At 39.3% G+C, this 21,490-nt stretch overlaps 1 protein-coding gene across 1 annotated transcript in view; it reads left to right on the top strand.

Moving 5' to 3' along the window:
* Positions 1-21,490, top strand: part of myo1f (myosin IF) — a 139,777-nt gene that overhangs the window by 105,752 nt on the left and 12,535 nt on the right. The window contains exons 15-22 of the mRNA XM_043721608.1: positions 3,250-3,356; positions 8,072-8,170; positions 10,841-10,985; positions 11,510-11,624; positions 12,988-13,157; positions 15,986-16,131; positions 17,767-17,913; positions 19,553-19,701. Coding sequence (XP_043577543.1) covers positions 3,250-3,356; positions 8,072-8,170; positions 10,841-10,985; positions 11,510-11,624; positions 12,988-13,157; positions 15,986-16,131; positions 17,767-17,913; positions 19,553-19,701 — 1,078 coding nt within the window. The remainder of the gene's footprint in view (positions 1-3,249; positions 3,357-8,071; positions 8,171-10,840; positions 10,986-11,509; positions 11,625-12,987; positions 13,158-15,985; positions 16,132-17,766; positions 17,914-19,552; positions 19,702-21,490) is intronic.

The following is a 21,490-nucleotide window of genomic DNA, read 5'->3' as shown; positions in this document are numbered from 1 at the left end:
CTTATTTTCCTAACAACGAGAGGCCAATGACCAGCGTTGGTCCACTGCTTTTCATCATTTACGTATATGATTTTGATGTGAATATAGGAGGCATGGTTAGTAAGTTTGCAGATGGCATCAAAATTGGTGGCATAATGGACAGTGAAGGAGATTATCTTAGAGTACAATAGGACATTGATCAGATGGGCCAATGAAGCGAGGAGCAGCAGACGGAGTTTAATTTGGATAACTGTGAGGTGCTGCATTTTGGAATGACAAATCAGGGCAGGACTTATGCAGTTAATAATAGGGTCCTGAGGTGTGCTGCTGAAGAAAGAGACCTAGGGGTGTAGGTGCATAGTTCTTTGAAAATGGAGTCACAGGTAGTCAGCGTGATGAAGAAGATGTTTGATATGCTTGCCTTCACTGGTCAGAACATTGAGTATAGGAGTTGGAACATCATGTTGTGCCTGTACAGGACATTGCTGAGACCACTTTTAGAATATTGCATACAAGTCTGGTCTCCCTCCTATAAGAAGGATGTTATTAAACTTGAGAGGGTGCAGAAAAGATTCACAAGGATGCTGCTGGGATGGAGTGATGGAGTATTAGGGAGACGCTGAATAGACTGGGCCTTTTTTACCCGGAACATCAGCGGCTGAGGGGGTGACCTTATAGAGGTTTATAAATGATGAGGGACACGGAGAAGGTAAATAGCTAATGCCTTTTTCTTTGAGTGGGGGAGTCCAAAACTAGAGGGCATAAATTTAAGGTGAGAGGAGAAAAGTTTAAAAAGGTCATGAGGGGTAACTTTTCCTGGTATGAGTATGGAACAAGCTGCCAGAGGAAGTGGTGGAGGCGGGTACAATTACAACATTTAAGTGGTAACTGGATGGATATATGAATAGGAAGGGATGGAGAGATATGGGCCAAGTCAAATGGGTCCAGGTCAGATTGGGATGTATTGGACCAAAGCATCTGTTTCTGTGCTGTATGAATCTATGACACTATGACTTGCGTCAGCAGCAAATTTAGTCACCATACCTTCTGTCATTTATATAAAATTGTAAACAGTTGAGTACTCATTGCATCTTGCCAGCCAGGAGAACGTGAGGACTGCAGATGCTGGAGATCAGAGCTGAAAAATGTGTTGCTGGAAAAGCACAGCAGCTCAGGCAGCATCCAAGGATTTTTTCTTTTTCAGGCAGCATCCAAGGATTCCTGAAGAAGGGCTTATGCCCGAAACGTCGATTCTCCTGCTCCTTGGATGCTGCCTGACCTGCTGCACTTTTCCAGCAACATATTTTTCAGCATCTTGCCAGCCAGAATATTACCCATTTGTACCCATCTGTTTCTTGATAGCTGTCCCCTGCACCCTGAGCTTTTATTTTCCACAATATCCTTTGATGCAGTGCTTCCTCAATGCCTTCTCAAAACCTAAATACATTACATCAACTGGATGTACCCTTTACCCTCAGCATGTTACTTCCCTGGAAAATACAATAAATTGATTAAACATGATTCCATTTCCCAAAACCATATAACTCAGCCTGATTACCTTGAACGTTTCTAAATGCCCTGCTTAAACGTCTTTAATAATCACTTCAAACATTTTCCCAATGAAAGGTGTGTCTGTATGTTCCTGCTTTCTGTCTTCCTCCATTTTTCAATAAAGGGGGTTGCATTCACAGTTTTCCATTCTAATGGAACCTTTACAAATCCAGGAAATTCTGTAAAATTAAAACGAATCCATTAACTAGCTCACTCGTCAGCCCACAGCTCCAACTATTTGTTCGGTGATGTTTGTCCAGTGATTGCAATTTTCTTGAGTTCCTTCCTCTCTTCCATTTCCTGATTACTTTCGACTTACGACCTCTATAGCAGATACCCATGCAAAATATCTGTTCAATTCATCAGCTTTTTTTTTATTTTCCATTATTAATTCCATCGAATGTTTTTCAAGAGAACTCATGCTCACTTTGTTAACTTTTTTGTTTTATATTTATATCTAGCTTTCTTTCATACATTTTCCCTCTTTGTTAATCTTTTAGTCAATCTTTGCTTTTTTAAAATATATTCTGTTCATCTTCTGATTTGAGCTTTGTACAATTACATATTTTTGCCTTATGTTTGACATGTTTTTAACTTTGCTTCATTAACCATAGGTAGCAGGTTCTCTGCTTTGAGTTTTCTTTCTCATTGAAATATATCTAATCTGCGTATTCTGAAATATCCCCATAAATGACACTACCGCATCAATACTGATATTTTTTTCCCAAATCAACCTGTTCAACAATGTAAGCACGTTCTGTGCAAAAGCCCTACCTTAGTCTAATTTGCCAATTCATTTTATTTAGCTTTGCTTTCATGCCCTCACATTTGCCCTGCTTTAAATTTTAAAATATTCGTCTTGGATTGGTGAGCATTGAATAAACGTCATACAACTACAATGATAAATAAGCAGCCCCATGAATGACCATTTCTTATTGCCTTAATATCAATGATATTTCAAGAAGCTTTGGAAATCCAAGCATGCAGCGTTATGTTTGAATGCCAATTACAATATTACTACAATCAAGTGATTAAATATTTGAATTGTCAACCTGTCTTTCTGGGGAGGTTACAAGCTCTGAAGCCAGCTGAACATGCCAAAGTAAACTGAGGAATCAGTGTTGGAGCTGACTTCAGAGTGTATTGACATACTTGCTGACTGTAAGCCCCCACTCCCTCCACTAGTCTTATTCGTCTTAAATGTGCCTCAACGTTAAGCTTTTCCTCATTATTTCAGTGAATCAACCTGATTTTTGCCCTTTTTATGTACTGCTTAAGTAGCCAATGTTTTCTTGCATATCTGATCCACAGGAAAACTGCACCAAGTCAATTTGAACATTCATAGAACATAGAACATAGAACAATACAGCACAGAACAGGCCCTTCGGCCCACGATGTTGTGCCGAACATTTGTCCTAGCATGTGATATACGAACGAATGTTACATATAATTTAATCAAACATGTATGCTCCTGGAGTGGTCAACTGGTTCTGGTTCACCCTTCAGCTTCTGTGAAGATTGACCTGTAATGTAAGCACCTGTATGAAGCTGCCTGGTTTGTTTCATGACTGGCTCAGTACAGGGAGTATAAATATGTAAAAATTTGTTTCATCATTTAAAAGAAACTTGCTTTTCTTTTGCATGGAATCCTAACATTTAATTAATCATGGGCATTCTTCAAATTTCTTAACATGTGCTTGTATCATTCCTGTGATTTAGAAACAAGCAAATGACCTGGTCAGCAAGTTAATGAAGTGTACTCCACATTATATTCGCTGCATAAAACCGAATGAGACTAAGCGACCCAAAGATTGGGAAGAGAGCAGGTATGTTGCCTTGGTCTTATACAAACTATTACTAAGAACAACTTTATTGTCTTATAATCATTTTAGAATGCTTTCCCTTTAATACAAAGCTTTGAAGTATTTAAGACACCCTCATGTACAAAACTGGTTGGGAACAGAAATGGGCATTTGCAGGGGAGCCTGACGTTTTGCTGCAAAAATGATTAATCAATTCAGTCCAAGCTATTGGGTGGACTCTTTATATTCTCTGAAACGATTAAACAAGTTACATAGTTGTAAAATCAGAGCAACAAGATAAATTATTCCCACATCTTGGGAATAAATGTCCAAAACTCACACAGCCACAGCCTAATAAATAAATGAACTGTGATTCAATTACAACATGGCAGTCTTGAATATTTGTGTGATAAAATGTTGTATTTCTCCAAACCTAGCAGCAGTTGATTGAAATCCTGCAACTCCCTTTCTAACAGCAGTGTGGGTGGATCTATACAATATGGACTCCAGGTATTCAAGAAGACAACTGACCACCACATTCCCAGTGGGAATTAAGAATGGGCAATAAATGCTGGCCCAGCCAATGATTTCCACATCCTAAGAACAATTATTACACTGAAGTCAAATCCTATTGTTTACTGTTTTTTTGCCACTTCTTGGGCTGGCAACTAACAAGAAAATCACAGTAAATGCATTACTTCACAGCAACAGTTTCCACTTTCTGCTCAGTATTGCTATATTTGTGATATTTGATTGTGGTGATCATCAATGATATGATATTTTCAACTTTATTTGAATACAAGTGATCACATGATCCATAGTTTTGTCATGCATATATCTGTAAGTTTAAGTCCTTCCATTTAGGATTTCTTTTTCATAAATTAAATATCATGGTGTGGAATTTCCTTGGCTTGTCAGCCAGAGATACACATGATTTTAGCAGAAACAATTACATGGCGTAAAAAGTCTTTCATACTTGGGCACAGGTATACCTGCTTACCATAATGTGGCTAAGTCTTCTCAATCTTTTACATCGGTCTATCAAACTAATCCAAATGAACCTCCACCCAAAACCGGCCAATAGCCCTGGGGTAATTTCACAAATATGGATAGCCACACCTATTGGGTTTGTACAAGGAACTCAATATCATAGCCACATTTTCAGGTAGAGTCTTCTTGTGAGAAAGCTATGATTTGAAAATCTAGCCCAGGTTGATAAAGGTGCTGTGTCATTCAAGAATGAATGGTGGTCACATCTTGGTGGTGGCAGTGGTGGAAGCTTACATTTTCAGACTGAAAGAACATCCACTGGCATTTTCATGAGTTCAAAGTGTTTTGCCTGTTTGCTACAAGTTTACACCCACTTGGAACCTTGGTGCATCCTAATGAGACTGAACATCCTTTGGATTTGGAAAATGATGTGTGGCTTTAGCTGCAGTGCCTGGATTGTGTTTTTTTGTGACCAGGAGGGGAGGGGTGAATCACCTTCCTTCCTTTTAACCTCCTTGTTCAGCTGTAACAAAGAGTTTTAATTTTTTTCACCATGCAGCTTTTTCAAATGTCATACCAATCTAGACTAAGGAACTCCAGTACTCAACAAACACAAACTCTTGTAAGGAAAGGCAACAAACTGAAATCCTCATCCTCATACCTTTCTGATTTGCACTCTTAAACACAATGACAGACAAAAGGAAGAATGAAGGACATTCTGAAGACAGTTCTGAAGATGAAGAAATGAAAAGTATCCTACTACATTTAGGACAAATATATCATGTTTAGTGGCATTAGTTGCTCACTTGTCTCAGTGTGTGCTACAGAAAATAATGTTTGAGGACTCCATTAGAACATAAGACTGCAACATGATCAACAACCTCTGGCCCAAGATCTACAGGATGTTTCTGCATAGTAATTTAGTCTGTAGACTTGCTTAAAAATTGCTTAGCATCAGTCATTTTAATGACAAGAGCCCCAGATGAGAAGAACAGCTGGTGTAGACATTTGTTCCACAATTACTATATGGCTTGATTGTGATGTGTGACCACTGATAGCTAGGCCACTGGTTCAACAGTCTCTTTCAAGTAGTTAGACTTCTCCAATGTTTGCTTAATGTTAATACATTCAAGCCCTATTTGGTGCTGAGCTTTAAGCTTTCTAAGATATTTCTCAGTTCCATCTTTACTGAAATAAACCTTCATACTTCCATGGCTTCCTAATGAAAATTACTTGCAGACTTCAGCCAAGATTAACAATCTCTGATTGATCCAGTTTTTCTTGGATAAATTGTCATTTAGCTGCTTGCAATGATGTCATTGTTGAGCTCACTGGAATGACATATAAACTAATCTCTTCATCACCTTTTACAACAAAAAAGACAGCAAAGCATTCACCATCATTGGAACAACAAGAGTAAGAAGATCTATGACCTCTTCATCCAGCAGAGCATCTGCTTCTGCAGCCATATCATTCTGTCCCACTCCTTCCTGAAACATAAATGAAGGTCTCGAGCTTCATTTTGCAGCTGGCTACTGTCATCTTTGGTGCATCATGAGCTTACCCCTTTGCATCTGTCTTCCAAAGAAAAATGAAAAATCTGCAGTATCTTCCTGTAATCTCAGTAATGGCTGGCTCAAAGGGTACTGAGTCAACATCAATTTCTGCTGCAGCTGGGGAATGATAATGACATTAAAAGCTATCCAAGCATCTCTGCTTAATAAACAAAAATACTGATTGGGAATGATTTACAGAATATCAATAATCTGTCTCCCTTTGCAGTAAAGGATAACCTGCATCTGGCCCTATGCTTTTATTACAATTCTTCCAAAATCATGACATTTAACTAAAGACAGTTGGAAATTGAGAAGTCAACCATGAATTTGAAGGAATGATACAGTTGGCCCAATATTTATTTTCTTTATGTTATCTATGATATTTACCCAGAAATCATCCAATGGGCCAACTACTTCCCCAAGAACAATGTATTCTGATGCTTGGTAGCATCTACTTTTTAGACAGTTACCGACTAAAGTGGTTATATTTCAGGCTACCAATTGAAATCTCCTTGACAAACTTCCTGAAAATGGCCTTTCCTCTGGCATGCACGGCACTTAGCATTAGTGGCTGGGTAGGCTTGGCACTGATATGGTGGTTTCCTCTGCTCAGTACTGCTGCAGTCTTGCTTGTGCATTGGCAGCCTTCTGATGAACAACCTGGACTGAGTTTTAATCAATACATTGACCTGGTCTTTATTTGGCTTTTTATTGAGATTTAAAGTAGCGTAGTATCTGCTAAACTGACAGCGCCCGATTATAAATACATGATCTGGCCCTAGCCATCCACATAAGGAGAACAGGAATAGGCTATTCAGCCCATTGAGCCTGCTATGTTATTTAATACAGTCACGACTGATTGAACAATCATCCCAGCTGTATAACCTTATATGTCACTAGTGATCAGAAATCTAGAAGTTCTAGAAAAAGGAAGGCATATTTCATCATTGGAGTGTTTACTTTGTGGGTCGTGGCTCCTGAATTCCTTTTTTTTTGGTGTTTTTCCATCTGTTTATAGAATTGTGGGAGTTCCCATTCTTGTACAGCTTCCCTTCTCTGTAAAGACTTCTGATCTACCTCAATGCTTTGCTCACTCAGACTGACTGATTTTATTTGCTGCTTGCCATGTTCATGGCTGTGGGATTTTCCCATACATTGACAGCATTGTGCATGGCTTTCCTGTCCATGGTTCAATGCCTCAGCAGGCCTTGAATCCCTTCACTCACAGCACTGTATTGCTTCTGAACCAATCTGCAGGTTTCTCCCCATTCTTGCTCAGATGTCTGAACTGACAATGTACTGTCATTGACCTTCCCTTCAGATGCACTTTTCCAATTGTCTTCAGCTTCATCAGTCTGGGCTTTATCGCCACTGTCTGGTGAGATCATGTTTACATTCAGGTGACTGAACTTTAACAGGGTTTATTATATATAACTATGTACAAAGGTTGGTATAAGAGTACCTATGTGTCACTATGCTGTAGCTCCTCATGCACATACTCAGTAACTGTTCTTAAATTAAAAAGTATAGTTAACCCTTTACTTAACATGAAGCAGTAAATCATTATCACAGCAAAACTGGTTAAGTGTTCAAATCCATGCCTGTCTCTTATCCAATAAACAAATAATGATTAATCTTCTTAAGAACAAGCTCAACCAGCCTGATTCCTGCAAATGTACACCTGCTAATTGAAGATGCAGACCAAATCAATCTGCTGTGACAGATTCTATAATCTCATACAGAGGCTGAGAAGGTGTTAAAGATTGGCAAACTAAAGGAGGACCTGTAACTAGGTGCTTACTTGTTTAACCTGGTAAATAATATCCTTTCAGAAAGTTTGGTTTTAATGTGGACAAGCAATGGATGTTTCTCATTTTCTGTGCTAGTATTCCACATAGCTTAAACCAAGTCATCGAGTCGTAGAGTCATAGACACCTCCATCTATATCTATTTGAGTGTCTTGGCCCTCCCGATTAGCAGTTAGCTAGATTACCTGGGCTTGGGTAAGTGGGTTGTGTATATATGAGGATATCAACAGATCCACTCTTTATGCGGACTTCTCAGTAATCCAGTTTGACTCTTTAATGGTTTGTCAAGATGTATCAGTAACTCTTCTAACCAAAATCAAAAAAAAGTTTCCTTCTTTTACTGAGGTATTAGTATAATCTCTGTTTTCATAACCTAATCTTTCAGAGTGAAGCACCAAGTTGAATACCTGGGACTGAAAGAAAATATCCGAGTCCGGCGAGCGGGATTTGCTTACAGGAGAGCTTTCCCAAAATTCATACAGAGGTACGTTTCCCACTGTTAGGAAGTTAATGCAAATGTGTCATTATTTAAAATAGAGCTAAAATGAATTGTGGTTTTGGTCATCATCATTGTTATTAAGATACCAAATCCAGTTAGGTGTTTTCCCAGTGATTTCATCACTTCCTGTTTACAATTGTACCACTCATCGTTTGCAGCAAATAAACAAAAGCTCTCTAAGTACTCATTTTATGAAAGCCCCTACTTCCTGCTCCCTCTGCTCCCACCAGCCCCGCTCCCTCACATTTCATGATTGGCATTGCTCATAATGGGCTTTTATTTTTATTCATTCATGGATGACTAAGCCAGCATTCATTGCCCAACCCTAAATGCCCAGAGGGCAGTTAAGAGTCAATCACATTGCTGTGGGTCTGGAGTCTTATGTAGGCCAACTAAGGATGGCAGTTTCCTTCCCTAAAGGACATTAGTGAACAATCAACAATGGATTCATGGTCATCAATAGACCTCTTAATTCCAGATATTTATTGAATTTGAATTCCACCATTTGCCAAGGTGGGATTCAAACCAGAGTCCCCAGAATGTTGTTTGGGTCTCTGGATTAACAGTCCAGCTTTGCCTGTAAATATTCAAAAGGCTACATGGGTGTTTACTGGTGGTGATCAGTAGGATTAAAAAGTCATGAAGGTATTGGTGGTGGGAAGGTCACTGAGTTGTGCGTGATAATACTTCTGGGTAGAGAAAAGAAAAATGAAAGCCCCTGTGATTTATCTCCCTTGATGCTCACAGCAGTTGAAAGCAGAAAATGTGCAACCTGTGAGGCTGCAAAAGTTTGTGTGATTGTGACTGTGACAGACTAAGGTTGTTCTGGATAGAAGGCAAGACAGGGAACTTTAACACCAGTTAGAATTCGGTGCTGAGACAAAGGGAATCTAAACTGAAAAGGACAGGAAAGTAAGTAAGACATTTAAATCTAGAAGTAATATGTGTGATTAGCACAATATTTATTGCAATGGAAATTGCAGAATCTAAACTAAATTCAACTTTAATCCCTGGGATGAAACAAGTTACATTGTAACTTGTTCTTTGTAAACAATGTTACAGCTTGGCACAAAATATTAAATCCAAGTTCAACATTTTTGCAAGAGGTTGATTTTTTAGGTACTTAACAAAGGCATAAAACAATTCAATAAATAAGTCAAATGATTTTGTGAAATACATTTTATTTAGTTTAAACGTTTATCTTGGACATTGGGGAGAGAATGTTGCTTGCCAAGCATAAATTCACTGTTAAATAGATGAATGTGTAGTGAAGAGTCCATTATGCCAACAAAGGGTTATCTCTAAAAGGTTTTAGTGACTGAGGAAAAAATGGTAGATGAATACCAACCTGTGGCTAGAGCCTGTAACTGCAAAATGCGAAAAACATGAGATTTTCCCTTAAGCATGGATTTTACAATTTATAATAAAGTCATCAAATCAAACAGCACAGAAACAGACCCTTCAGTCCAACTCATCCACACCAATAAAGTTCACTAAACTAAACTTGTCTGCATTTGGCTCAAATCCCTCTTAACCTTTCCTATCATGTACCTCTTCAAATGTCTGTTAAATATTGTAACCGTATGTGCAGCTACCACTTTCTCTGGTGGGTGATTCCACATATGAACCATCCTCTGTGTGAAAAACGTTATCGCTCAAGTCCCTTTTAAATCTTTTTTCTCTATCCTTAAAAATAATCCCCTCATTTTGAACCCCCTATCCTAGGGAAAAGATCTTTGCCATCCACCTTATCTATGCCCTCATGATTTTATAAACTTCTATAAGGTCACTCCTCAACCTCCTACACTCAAGTGAAAAAGTCCCAGCAAATTGAACCTCTGTTTATAACTCAAACCCTCCAGTCCCCGTAACATCCTGTAAATTTTTCTGAGTTCTCGCTAGTTTAATAATATCCTTCCTATAGGAGGGCACACAGTACTCTAAAGTAGCTTCAACAATGTCCTGTATAACCTCAACATGGCATCTCAACCCCTATACACAAAGGTCTGAACAATGAAGGCAAGCATGCTAAACACCTCCTTAACCACCCCTGTCTACCTATGATGCAATTTCCAAACAATTATGTAGTTGTACCCTTAGGTCTCTTTGTCCGACAACATTCCCAGGGACCTACCATTAACTGCGTAAGTCCTGCCCTTGTTTGTTTTACATTTATCCAAATTAAACTCCATCTGCCACTCCTCAGCCCATTGGCCTAATTGATCAAGATCACTTTGTAATCTCAGATAACTCTCTTCACTGTCCACTGTTCCACGAACTTAATTCTCCTAAATTCTCATCCGAATTGTCAATATATATGACAAACAACAGTGGACTCAGCACTGATCCCTGTAGAACATCACTGGTTACAGGTTTCCAGTCTGAAACACATCTCTCCATGCCCGCCCTCTGTCTCTTACTGTCAAGCCCATTTTGCATGCAATTGGCAAGCTCTCCATGAATCCCTTGTGATCTAACCTTACTAATCAGACTACCAATACAACAAGCTGACATGGAAACATGACCAAAAAGATGACAAAAGAAATTGTAATCAGGGTGAGTGCAAGTGAAAATAATATGTTTTATGAAGATAAAGATAGATATTTACATGCATCTTCTAAAATATGTGCTCTCTGTGATTTGTCCTTGTTAAAGGTACGCCATCCTTACACCAGAGACCTGGCCTTATTGGCGTGGCGACGAGCGCCAAGGAGCCCTGCATCTTCTTCGTTCTGTCAATATTGATACTGACCAGTACCAAATGGGGAAAACCAAAGTATTTGTCAAGAATCCAGAATCGGTGCGTACTGCTGTGGATTGTTTTTACATTTCTTATTTGTGATGATTTGGAATCCAAAGTTAGATTTATTTATGAAACACCATCAAGTCAACTGCATGACTTAACATTTCTCACTTCGTACTAGGATGGCTCCTTCAGTGATGGCTGACAAGTGGCAATTATGACTTGTTCAGCCGTGAATGTTTGATTATGAATGATTTGGAGATGCCGGTATTGGACTGGGGTGTACAAAGTTAAAAATCACACCATAAAAGGTTGTAATCCAACAGATTTAATTGGAAGCACTAGGTTTTGGAGCGCCGTTCCTTCATCAGGTGCCACAACCACCTGATGAAGGAGCGTCGCTCCGAAAGCTAGTGCTTCCAATTAAACCTGTTGGACTATAACCTGGTGTTGTGTGATTTTTTTTAACTTTGATTATGAATGGTTTGTGATATCATTTTTTTTTAACCTTTTACTACTACCTGTTCTGGCAATGGTTTTCTTCATTAAGCTTTTGCTGATCCAGTATTTTGACATTACAGCTTTTCCTGTTGGAAGAAATGAGAGAACGGAAGTTTGATAAATTTGCAAGAACCATTCAAAAAGCATGGAGGAAATACATTGCACGAAGAAAGTATGAACAGATGAGAGAAGAAGGTAACACATTAATGGTCATTACAAGAAATATGTAAGAGAGGTATTTTCCAATGGGAAACTCTCTGATGTTTGTGAATTGATCGAGTTAAATCTAATGTAAAGGAGTTTTAAGTTTATCAATATGATTAGTTTGTCCAGAAACTTTATAGAGATTTATAAAAAATCATGGATAAACTGAATAGCCAAGGTCTTTTCCCCAGAGTAGGGGAATCCAAAACTAGAGGGCAAGGGTTTAAGATGAGAAGGGAAAGATTTAAAAGGAACCTGAGGGGCTGCTTTTTCACGCAGAGGATGGTGCATGTGTGGAATAAGCTGCAAAAGGAAATAGTGGAGGTTGGTACAATTACAACATTTGGATGGGTACATGAATAGGAAGCATTTAGAGGAATATAGACCAAATGCTGACAAATAGGACTAGATTTATTTGGGACATCTGGTCATCATGGACAAGTTGGACCGAAGGGTCTGTTTCCATGCTGTGCAACTCTATGACTATATTTGCGACAACCATTTAGGAAATTCATTGAAGGCTCCCAAAAATACTAGAAATTTTCTTGTGCTCATTACTTCAACATGGCGACAGGAGGAGTAGGAGTGTTTGTTCTGTCTCTACAGTAATACTTCAAACCCCTACTGGCCTGCACCTGGCACCTTTCAATCCCCTCCCCTTACCATCACAGGACTGAATTCAGGGCAGCAAACATGGTGCTGGAAAAAGTCCCTGCATTCACCATTCTACCCTAGATATAAGGCATTTTGTTTCTTACTTCTCAGAGTAACTCTGAATATAAATTATATAAACTCAAGAGAAGTTATCAGTACTAATTCCTGCTTAAGCCCTTCAAATAAGGTGATATTTTTATAATTATCAGAGAGGATTCAGGTCCCAAATTAGATTTATTCATGAAACAACAAGCTTTTGTTGATGACTAAGTGACTGGTCAACTGCATGATTTAACATTGTTCCATACAGAGTGGGAAATTCATCTTTGGCTTGATTAGTGTCTAATCTAAATTATATAAATGAGCTATCTGAGTGCATCAACTTACCATAACCTCCTGTCTAATTCATACATCCTTTCAGCACTCTCTTGTTCAAGGTGTAACACTGACACCTTGTTCTCAATTTAACAGCTCTTCTCATTCTGCCAACCTGCCTATAAACCTTGACCCTTCACTCTTTCTCGCACTTTGCTTTGACTTCTGATCTATTATCATCAATGTTCTTTAACATAATTCTCTTGTATTTACATACAAATAATTGACAGAAATAGAAAAAAGGAAGCCCCATCATTGGTTTGAGGCCCTTGTCTCTACTTGTTGTAAAATTACCATAAATCCTAATTTAGGATGTTTACTGCAGCCTCCAGCATACTTTACAACTTCAAGGAACGAAGAAGGAACAGCATTAACCGAAACTTTGTTGGTGACTATCTTGGCATCGAAGATCGACCAGAGCTACGGCAGTTTGTTGGGAAGCGAGAGAGGATAGACTTTGCAGACTCTATTACCAAGTTTGACAGAAGATTTAAGGTAATGGATGACAAGCATATTTTCAAATAATGGAAAGGCGAATCAGTTATGTTCCATTTCTCGTTTGTTTAATCATTTTCTCTAAATGTTTTCATTTACCTCTCCATATCCCTGGGTTCAGATTATTCTCCATGCAAACTACCGAAGCTAGAAGTGGTGTTGCCAAACTATATTTGGAAAAATGGTTTATGATAGCAGAAATATCAATTAACATTGCTATGTGACTGAATTAGTTTGGTATTAATAACTTTTTTTTAATGTAACCATATGATCTCAAGGAGTTATATGGGTAATTGACCTGGGTTATCTAAAAATTATCTCCAATATCATTCTTGGTGCTTATGATGACAGGTCATCAATGCAGTATTATCTTGCAGTATTAAAACTGTATATCAAGGCTTTTTATGTTTGTGCATGGCAATTGCTGAAGGGAGATGAACTAAGAACGTGGAATGATTAGGCTGAATCATCACTTACTTTTCATCACCACCAAAATCCCAGGGGTTGCCAGTTTCCAGAAACTGAAGTGGACCAGACATATAAATACTCTGACTACAACAACAGATCAGAAGCTGTGAATTTGAAGGCAAATAACTTACCTCCTGACTCTTCAAAGCATGTTCACTATCCACAAGACACCAGTCAGAAATGTGAAGGCATACTCTCCACTTGCCTGAGTGCAACAGCACTTGAAAAGCTAACCACTATTCAAAACAAAACAATGCACTTGATTCCAACCCATTCAACATCTTAAACATTGTCAGGAGTGTAAAGCATCTATAAAATGCACTGCAGAAACTCATCAAGATACCTTTGACAGCACCTTCCAAATCCATGACTTCTGCCACCAGATCTATAAGAATACTACAACCTGCTTTAATTCACTCACAACTATGATTTAGAACTATTTCACCATTCCTTCACTGTCATTGCATCAAAATCCTCAAATTCCCTTCCTATAGCCATTGTGGGTGTGCCTACATTACAGAGACAGCAGTGATTCAAAAAGCCAGCTCACCAGCAGCTTTTGAAGGTAGTGAAGGTCGAATAGGCCTTGCCAACAATGTTGGTATCCCAAGAATAGATGCTGTGCACAGCAAAGATAAAATGTGTGTACCTTGAATGAGTATAAAGTAACTGTGTAAATGAGATAGAAAATTTATATTGGGTCTTCTGTTCATACTTTCCTGTTGGTTTGACAAATGGACCAGAACCCAGAAGGATTAAATCTTTTGGCCTTGACTTCAATCCTGCTCAGATCGGAGACTGTGGCTGTGGTGATTCCTTTCTTTCGGAATGGTAGGAGGAGGAGAACTGCTGAAGGCCTTCTGTCTCTAACTTAGTTCTGTCAACATTATAGACTCACATGTATTCAGCCAACATTTTTTTTAAAATTATGAATGTAACGAACAATGTGATAACGACTGGATAATCTACACTTTATATTGTGATGTTGACAGATAGACAAACACCCTGGGAATGACTCATCTGCCCTTCTTCGATTGAATGGGTTGGAATCTTTTACATTCACCTGAATAGACAGTTGGTCCACAGTTTAACATCATATCTGAAAAACGTCAGCTGTTCTGGGAAAGCAGCCAGTAGAACCTGAAACTGACAACTGTATCCTCGTGCTTCCAAAGGCAACTGGAGTTTTGTCCCCACTTACAGGGTCAGGATCTTCTCAAGGGGCATTCTTAGATGTGTTAATACAATGGGTCAATTGTAAATGATTCAATCACACAAATGTACTCCATTTCAGGTCAGGTCAGGCACTCTACTTCGCCTGTCGTCAGATAAGGACAGGGAGGAAAATTGTAGCTATACAAAAGAGAACAAGATATGGAAAAGCTCTCTAATTTTATCATACATTCAGTTTGACATGTGCCTAGCATGGGATCTGACAGATTTTGATTCTGGTTGAGAGTGTGGTGCTGGAAAAGCACAGCAGGTCAGGCAGCATCCGAGGAGCAGGAGAATCGACGTTTCAGGCATAAGCCTTTCATTGATTTTGATCTTCTTAGAGAGTTTGTGATGTATCAGTTGGATTCCCAGCTACAATTCCACATGGAATAGGAAGGGTACTGGAGATGAATGTGATATGAGTGACCAGAAATTCAGGTGGAGAAGCTTAAAAGCTAATTGTCCTTCCTCGCACTTCCATAGCTACTGTGCCAGGCCCCCCATGCAAAATCTGAAAACCTTACAGCAACATAAAAGAATTATAAAGCAATTGAAGCAGGTCTCCATCCATCCTTTGTTCTGATCTTTACAGCCCATATCGAGACAGTAAGAAACAGCCTTCCTTGTCTACATCTCTGTGGCTGTAACAATCATGGAGAGACGATCTCTTCTTTCTTTCTAATTACTTTTTTCTCTTAAAGGGTTAACCAATAACTCATGCTGTAAGAGAGAAAAAAATTCAAATAAGTTGAGTAATGCCAACAGATTAAAGAATCTCATATGACTACGCTAAGCATTTACCCTACTAATACAATCAATAATCATTCTGTTATTGTTGTCTGAAACACTATAATAATTTATGCAAATCTATAATGATGCAGTTTATGAACTTTGAATAGTCAATTATATTCATGGAATGGTGAAAGTGAATGCAATCTGATTTATCACAGTGCTATAGTAAGACTTTGCAGACTGGCAACAAAAGAACAGATTGAGAGGTGTTGTATCATTTGTTATAGCAACATGTAGTGTAACTCCTGCTTTATTACTGTACATCAATTCAATTACTTACTGTATCATCACAGTATTCATCATTGCATGTTTGTTATTAAATAATGAGCCTTAAATCATATTCAATTTTTCAGGGTATAAAGCGTGACCTTATACTCTCCTCGAAGCACATTTATCTCATTGGTCGAGAAAAAGTTAAAAAAGGGCCTGAAAAGGGCCAAATCAAAGAGATCCTAAAGAGAAAAATTGAAATTCAGAACATTACTGCTGTTTCTATGAGGTACTGTACGATTGTTCATGTGGCTATATATTTGCTTTCCTATCTTAGAAAATCTCTAAAACATGTGGGGAGGCAACAGCCTTGTCTATTATCGCTAGACTGTTAATCCAGAGACCCAGGGAATTTTTGGGGGGATCAGGATTCGAATCCCAGCATGGCAGACGGTAGAATTTGAATTCAGTAAAAATCTGGAATTGAGAGTCTAACGGTGATCCTGAATCCATTGCTGATTATCGGAAGCACCCATCTGGATCACTGGTGTCCTTTAGGGAAGGAAACTGCCATCCTTACCAGGTCTGGCCAACATGTGACTCCAGACTCATAACAATGTGGTTGACTCTTAACTGCCCTCTGGGCAATTAGAGATGAGCAATCAATGCTGGCCTAGCCAGTGACGCCCTTATCCTGTGAATGAATATTTTTAAAAACCCAGAAAGCATATACCCTGTATATTCCAAGATGTATTGTCTCCAGGACAGGTCATAACTTAAGAATTACATGAGACTATCAATATCTTGGCACTACCATTAACCAGAACCTGAATTGGATTAGCCATATAAACACTGTGGTTTAAAGATCAAATAAGTGGCAAGGAATACTGAAGCCAGCAACTCTCCTCCTGACTTCTCAAAGCCTGTCTACCATCTACATGGCAAAAGTCAGGCATGTGATGAACTTTCCTGGATTGGGGGGCGGGGGCAGCACCAACAATACTCAAGTTTGACATCAATCAGGACAAAGCTGACCACTTGAATATTCACATCTGCTACACTGATGCACAGTGGCAGCAGCCTGTACCACCTACAAGGGGCACTACAACAACTTACAATGGCACTTCAACAGTACTTTTCAAACCCACAATCACTACAACTGAGAATAGTAATTGCAGCAAATACATAATAATGCCACCATCTACAAATTCCATACCAAGCTACACAACTATATCACCTTTCCTTCACTGTTGCTGGGTCAAAATCCTGAAATTGTGACACCTATTTCCTGTGCAGGAGCACAGAGCCCCTCTCTCAGGCCCATGACAATAGCCCAATTCTAGACTGTGAGCCAACCTATCTCCCATCAGTGCACAGACTGTACAACCTTAACTTCTTCATCAAGCTAATTAATCTTTCTGTTGTAATCAAATCTGAAAACATCTTTATACTTTGGTTTTGGATTCATACTGACCTTGGATGACCAAATCAAACTTCAACTTTAGGAACATGAACAGAAATTGTTGGCAAAACTCAGCAGGTCTGGCAAAACCTGTGGGAAAAAAGCAAAGTTAACATTTCAAGTTCAGTCACTCTTCATCAGACTTGAAACCTTAACTCTACTTTTTTCCCACTGCTGCTCCCAGACCTGCTGAGTTTCACCAGTAATTCTGTTTTGTTTTTCAGATCTCGAGCATCAAGAATTCTTTGTTTTATTTCTTGCAGATTTCGGAATCTGTACAGCTCAGAAATAATCAAACTCTTAACTCATCCATTTCATTTGAATTCCCATTATTTGTCGACTGCCAATTTTGGATTCATTGTTTCAAATCTGTTATCACATATATATATACAGAAGGCAGTGACAAGTGCACTTTGGAGAGATTGCAATCGAGATAATGTTCATCTTGTGGTTTTATTTCAGCACCAGGCAAGATGATTTTGTAGTCTTGCATGAACCAGAATATGATAGTCTTCTGGAGTCCATATTTAAGACTGAATTTGTTAGTCTTCTGTGCAAACGAACTGAAGAGTTAACACATCAGAAGTTACAGCTCAAATTTTCTGACTCGTAAGAAAATTCTTTCTTTACACTTCTTTAGCCTTGTGATAATAATATAAATGACTGTGATAATAGGTTACGATGTTATCTGCTTTGATAATGAATATCATACAATTATTTCTAAAATTTTATTGCCTCAGTATTCACTGCCTATCCTCCACAATTTTATAAATGGACATAAAATTACAGCAGAGAAAAAGACCATTCAGCCAATCAATATGATGCTCTTCATATCCCACAGAAGCCTTCTACTTTCTTATAAACAGTAAATATTAGGCAAATGCAAATATAGGAAATAAATAACTGCAGTCATAACACCGTAAGACTACAATCAAATGTGCTATCAGAGTATCATTATAGTAACCAGTGAGTTTGATATTCCTATCAGCAATGAACTTTTTTTTGAAAAGATAATTTAAAACAGTAAATGTAATATTATGTTATCACTGGATCTAGACTAGAAGTCAGTCTAGTTTATTCTATGACTGAGCTAAATGGAGTGTAAAGTCTAAACTAGCCTGCAGAATTGTTGGTCATGGTATTAACCTAAAGGTGGTTTTCAAGTCAGGGTGGATAAACCATGGATGAAACATTCACATCAATTCAGCAGGTCGAAATCTGCAATCCAAACAGTTTGAAGCAATTTGGTTTCTGGGTTTTGAGACTCCAAGTTGCTCATTGACTGAAATGTGCATTCATGTGATGTGATCGGCTCTGTTTATAGAAGGAACAAAAGATAATTGGAACTGTTCACAGATGGTTGATTCATATGGAATGGGATTCATATGAAGTGGTTATAAAGGGGGAGGAAGCCACTTGGCCAATTGTAGTCATGGTGGTTCTCATAGAATTCCTACAGTGCGAAAAGAGGCCACTCAATCCATCAAGTCTGCACTGATCCTCCGAAGAGCATTCCACCTATCTCCATAGCCTTGCATTACCACGACTAATCCCTTAATGTCCATATCCCTGGACACTATGGGGCAATTTAGCATGGCCTAACCTGAACTTCTCTGCAACATCAAATCAACTAGTTCTATTTCCTACCCTTTCCCTATAGCCATGCACATTTCTTCCCTTCAGGTCCTCACCCAGTTTCTGTCTGAAAGCCTCAATTGTGTGTGCTCCATGACACTCTCAGCTAGTGAATTCCGAACCTTGTTGCAGAGATTTTCTTTGTAATACCTTTGATTCTTTTTCCATTCACCATTACATCAGTACACCCCAATTCTTGACCCTTGCGCCAATGGTAACACCTTGTCCCTATCTAGTTCATCTAGTGTCCTCACAATTTTGAATACGACTATCATGTTTCATCTCGATTTCTTTCTTCGCTAAGTGTGATGTCCAGAATTGGAGACAATACTTCAGTTGAAGCTGAACTAGTGTTTTATGAAGGTTTGTCATAACTTCCTTTTGTTTTTACTGCCTTTGTTTATGAAGGCATTCAAATTTCTGCCCATCCCCATCTTCAGATATACCTCCATAAACATCAGCTTTAAGTGTTGTTTTTACCTTAGGTAGTAAACTGTATATTTAATGAATGATGCAAAACTCAACATTCTAAATATTGCTACTTTTAAGGAATGATTTGAGGGGCCTGTTGTTTTTAATTATGGACTTTCATTTTTTCGTTTGCATTTAATAGCATACAATTCAAAATCAAGAAGGAAGGATGGGGAGGTGGTGGCACTCGAAATTTGATATTCAGCCGAGGCCAGGGGGAGATGGTGGTGATTAAACCTGCAGGAAAGACACTTAACATTAGCATTGGAGATGGATTACCCAAGAATTCAAGTAAGTGCTTCTGCATGATAACTTATGAAGTCGCATTAAGTAGCTGTTTGTTGTGTGTGCTACAATTTCCAAAAGGAGAGAAAGAGAGCTGTTCTTGTGACTGTGGAACATGCTGCATTCAGCAACTAATAAATTGCTTCTATCAATCCTTTCAAATTCAATGTCCTAAAGAGATGGAGGCGCAACACACCGTTGTCACTGATTTCTTGCGCCACTTGTCACACATCCAGTACTGCACGAGCAGAAACGTCTCCCAAACTGAGCAGCAAGAAGATAAATTGGATAAGATTTAACTTATTCAAAATTAACCCACCTACGCTGGCTTCAAACTGTCCCGTTGCATCTGATCATCATTCACATCGTGCGAGCAGCACAGTGGCTCACAGTGCCAGGGACCCAGGTTTGATTCCAGCATCAGGCAATTGTCAGTGTGGAGTTTGCACATTCTCCCCGTGTCTGCATGGGTTTCCTCCGGGTGCTACAGTTTTAACTCCCACAATAACAAAGATGTGCAGGTTAGGTGAATTGGCCATGCTAAATTGCCCATTGTGTTCAGGGATGTGTAGGTTAGGTGTATTATTCAGGGGTAAATATAGGGTAGGGGAATGGGTCTGGGTGAGTTGCTCTTCGGAGGATTGGCGTGGACTTGTTGGGCCGAAGGGCCTGTTTCCACAGTGTAAGGATTCTATGAAGACCTATTCACTTGGAACTCACTCTATCTCCCTGGCCTTGGCTGGATTGAACCAGGTCATTCACAGCTTTGGTGTAATCTTTGACCAATGATGAGTTTCTGACTCCATCACAAACCCAATCTACTTTCATCTTCATAACATGACCTGCCTCTTCCCCTGTCTCAGTTCTTCCGCAGTTGAAACCCACCTCCAATACTTAGTTACCTCTAGACTCAGCTAATTTAATGTCCTCCTGATCGATTTCCCATCTTCCACCTTCATACCCTAACTCACACCAAGGCCTGATCAGCATCACCCCACTGTTCAATGTCCAACATTGACTTCCAGTCCAGCTCAGCTGCGACATGAAAATTCTCAACGTTGTTTTCAAATTCCTTCATGGGCCCATTTGCTTCTATTTCTGGAATCACTTCCAGCCTTAAAACATTTTGAGACTTTCCAATTTTCATTGCTTAATCATGCATGGCCTTGTTTTTATCTCCCAAGGACCTAAGCTCTATAATTTGCTTGCTAAGTTTATTCCACTGTCTATCTTCCTCCTTCTTTATGAAACTCCTTAAAACCTACCTCACTGGGTGACTGCATTGGTGCCACCTCGTGCTCCCGCGAGAAGGTTGAGCAATTCATCAACTTCACCAACACCTTCCACCCTGACCTTAAATTTACCTGGACCATCTCTGACACCTCCCTCCCCTTCCTGCACCTCTCCATCTCCATTAATGACGACCGACTTGATACTGACATTTTTTACAAACCCACCGACTCCCACAGCTACCTGGATTACACCTCTTCCCACCCTACCTCTTGCAAAAATGCCATTCCGTTTTCCCAATTCCTCCGCCTCCGCCGGATCTGCTCCCAGGAGGACCAGTTCCACCACAGAACACACCAGATAGTCTCCTTCTTTAGAGACTGCAATTTCCTTTTCCACGTGGTTAAAGATGCCCTTCAACACATCTCGTCTACATCCCGCACCTCCGCCCTCAGATCCCACCCCTCCAACCGTAACAAGGACAGAACGCCCCTGGTGCTCACCTTCCACGCTACCAACCTTCACGTAAACCAAATCATCCGCCGACATTTCCGCCACCTCCAAA

This window comes from Chiloscyllium plagiosum, chromosome 31 (assembly GCF_004010195.1).
Source record: "Chiloscyllium plagiosum isolate BGI_BamShark_2017 chromosome 31, ASM401019v2, whole genome shotgun sequence".
NCBI classification, from domain to species: Eukaryota; Metazoa; Chordata; class Chondrichthyes; order Orectolobiformes; family Hemiscylliidae; genus Chiloscyllium; species Chiloscyllium plagiosum.
The sequence above is the reverse complement of the archived record's forward strand: the minus strand, read 5'-3'. Positions and strand labels throughout refer to the sequence as shown.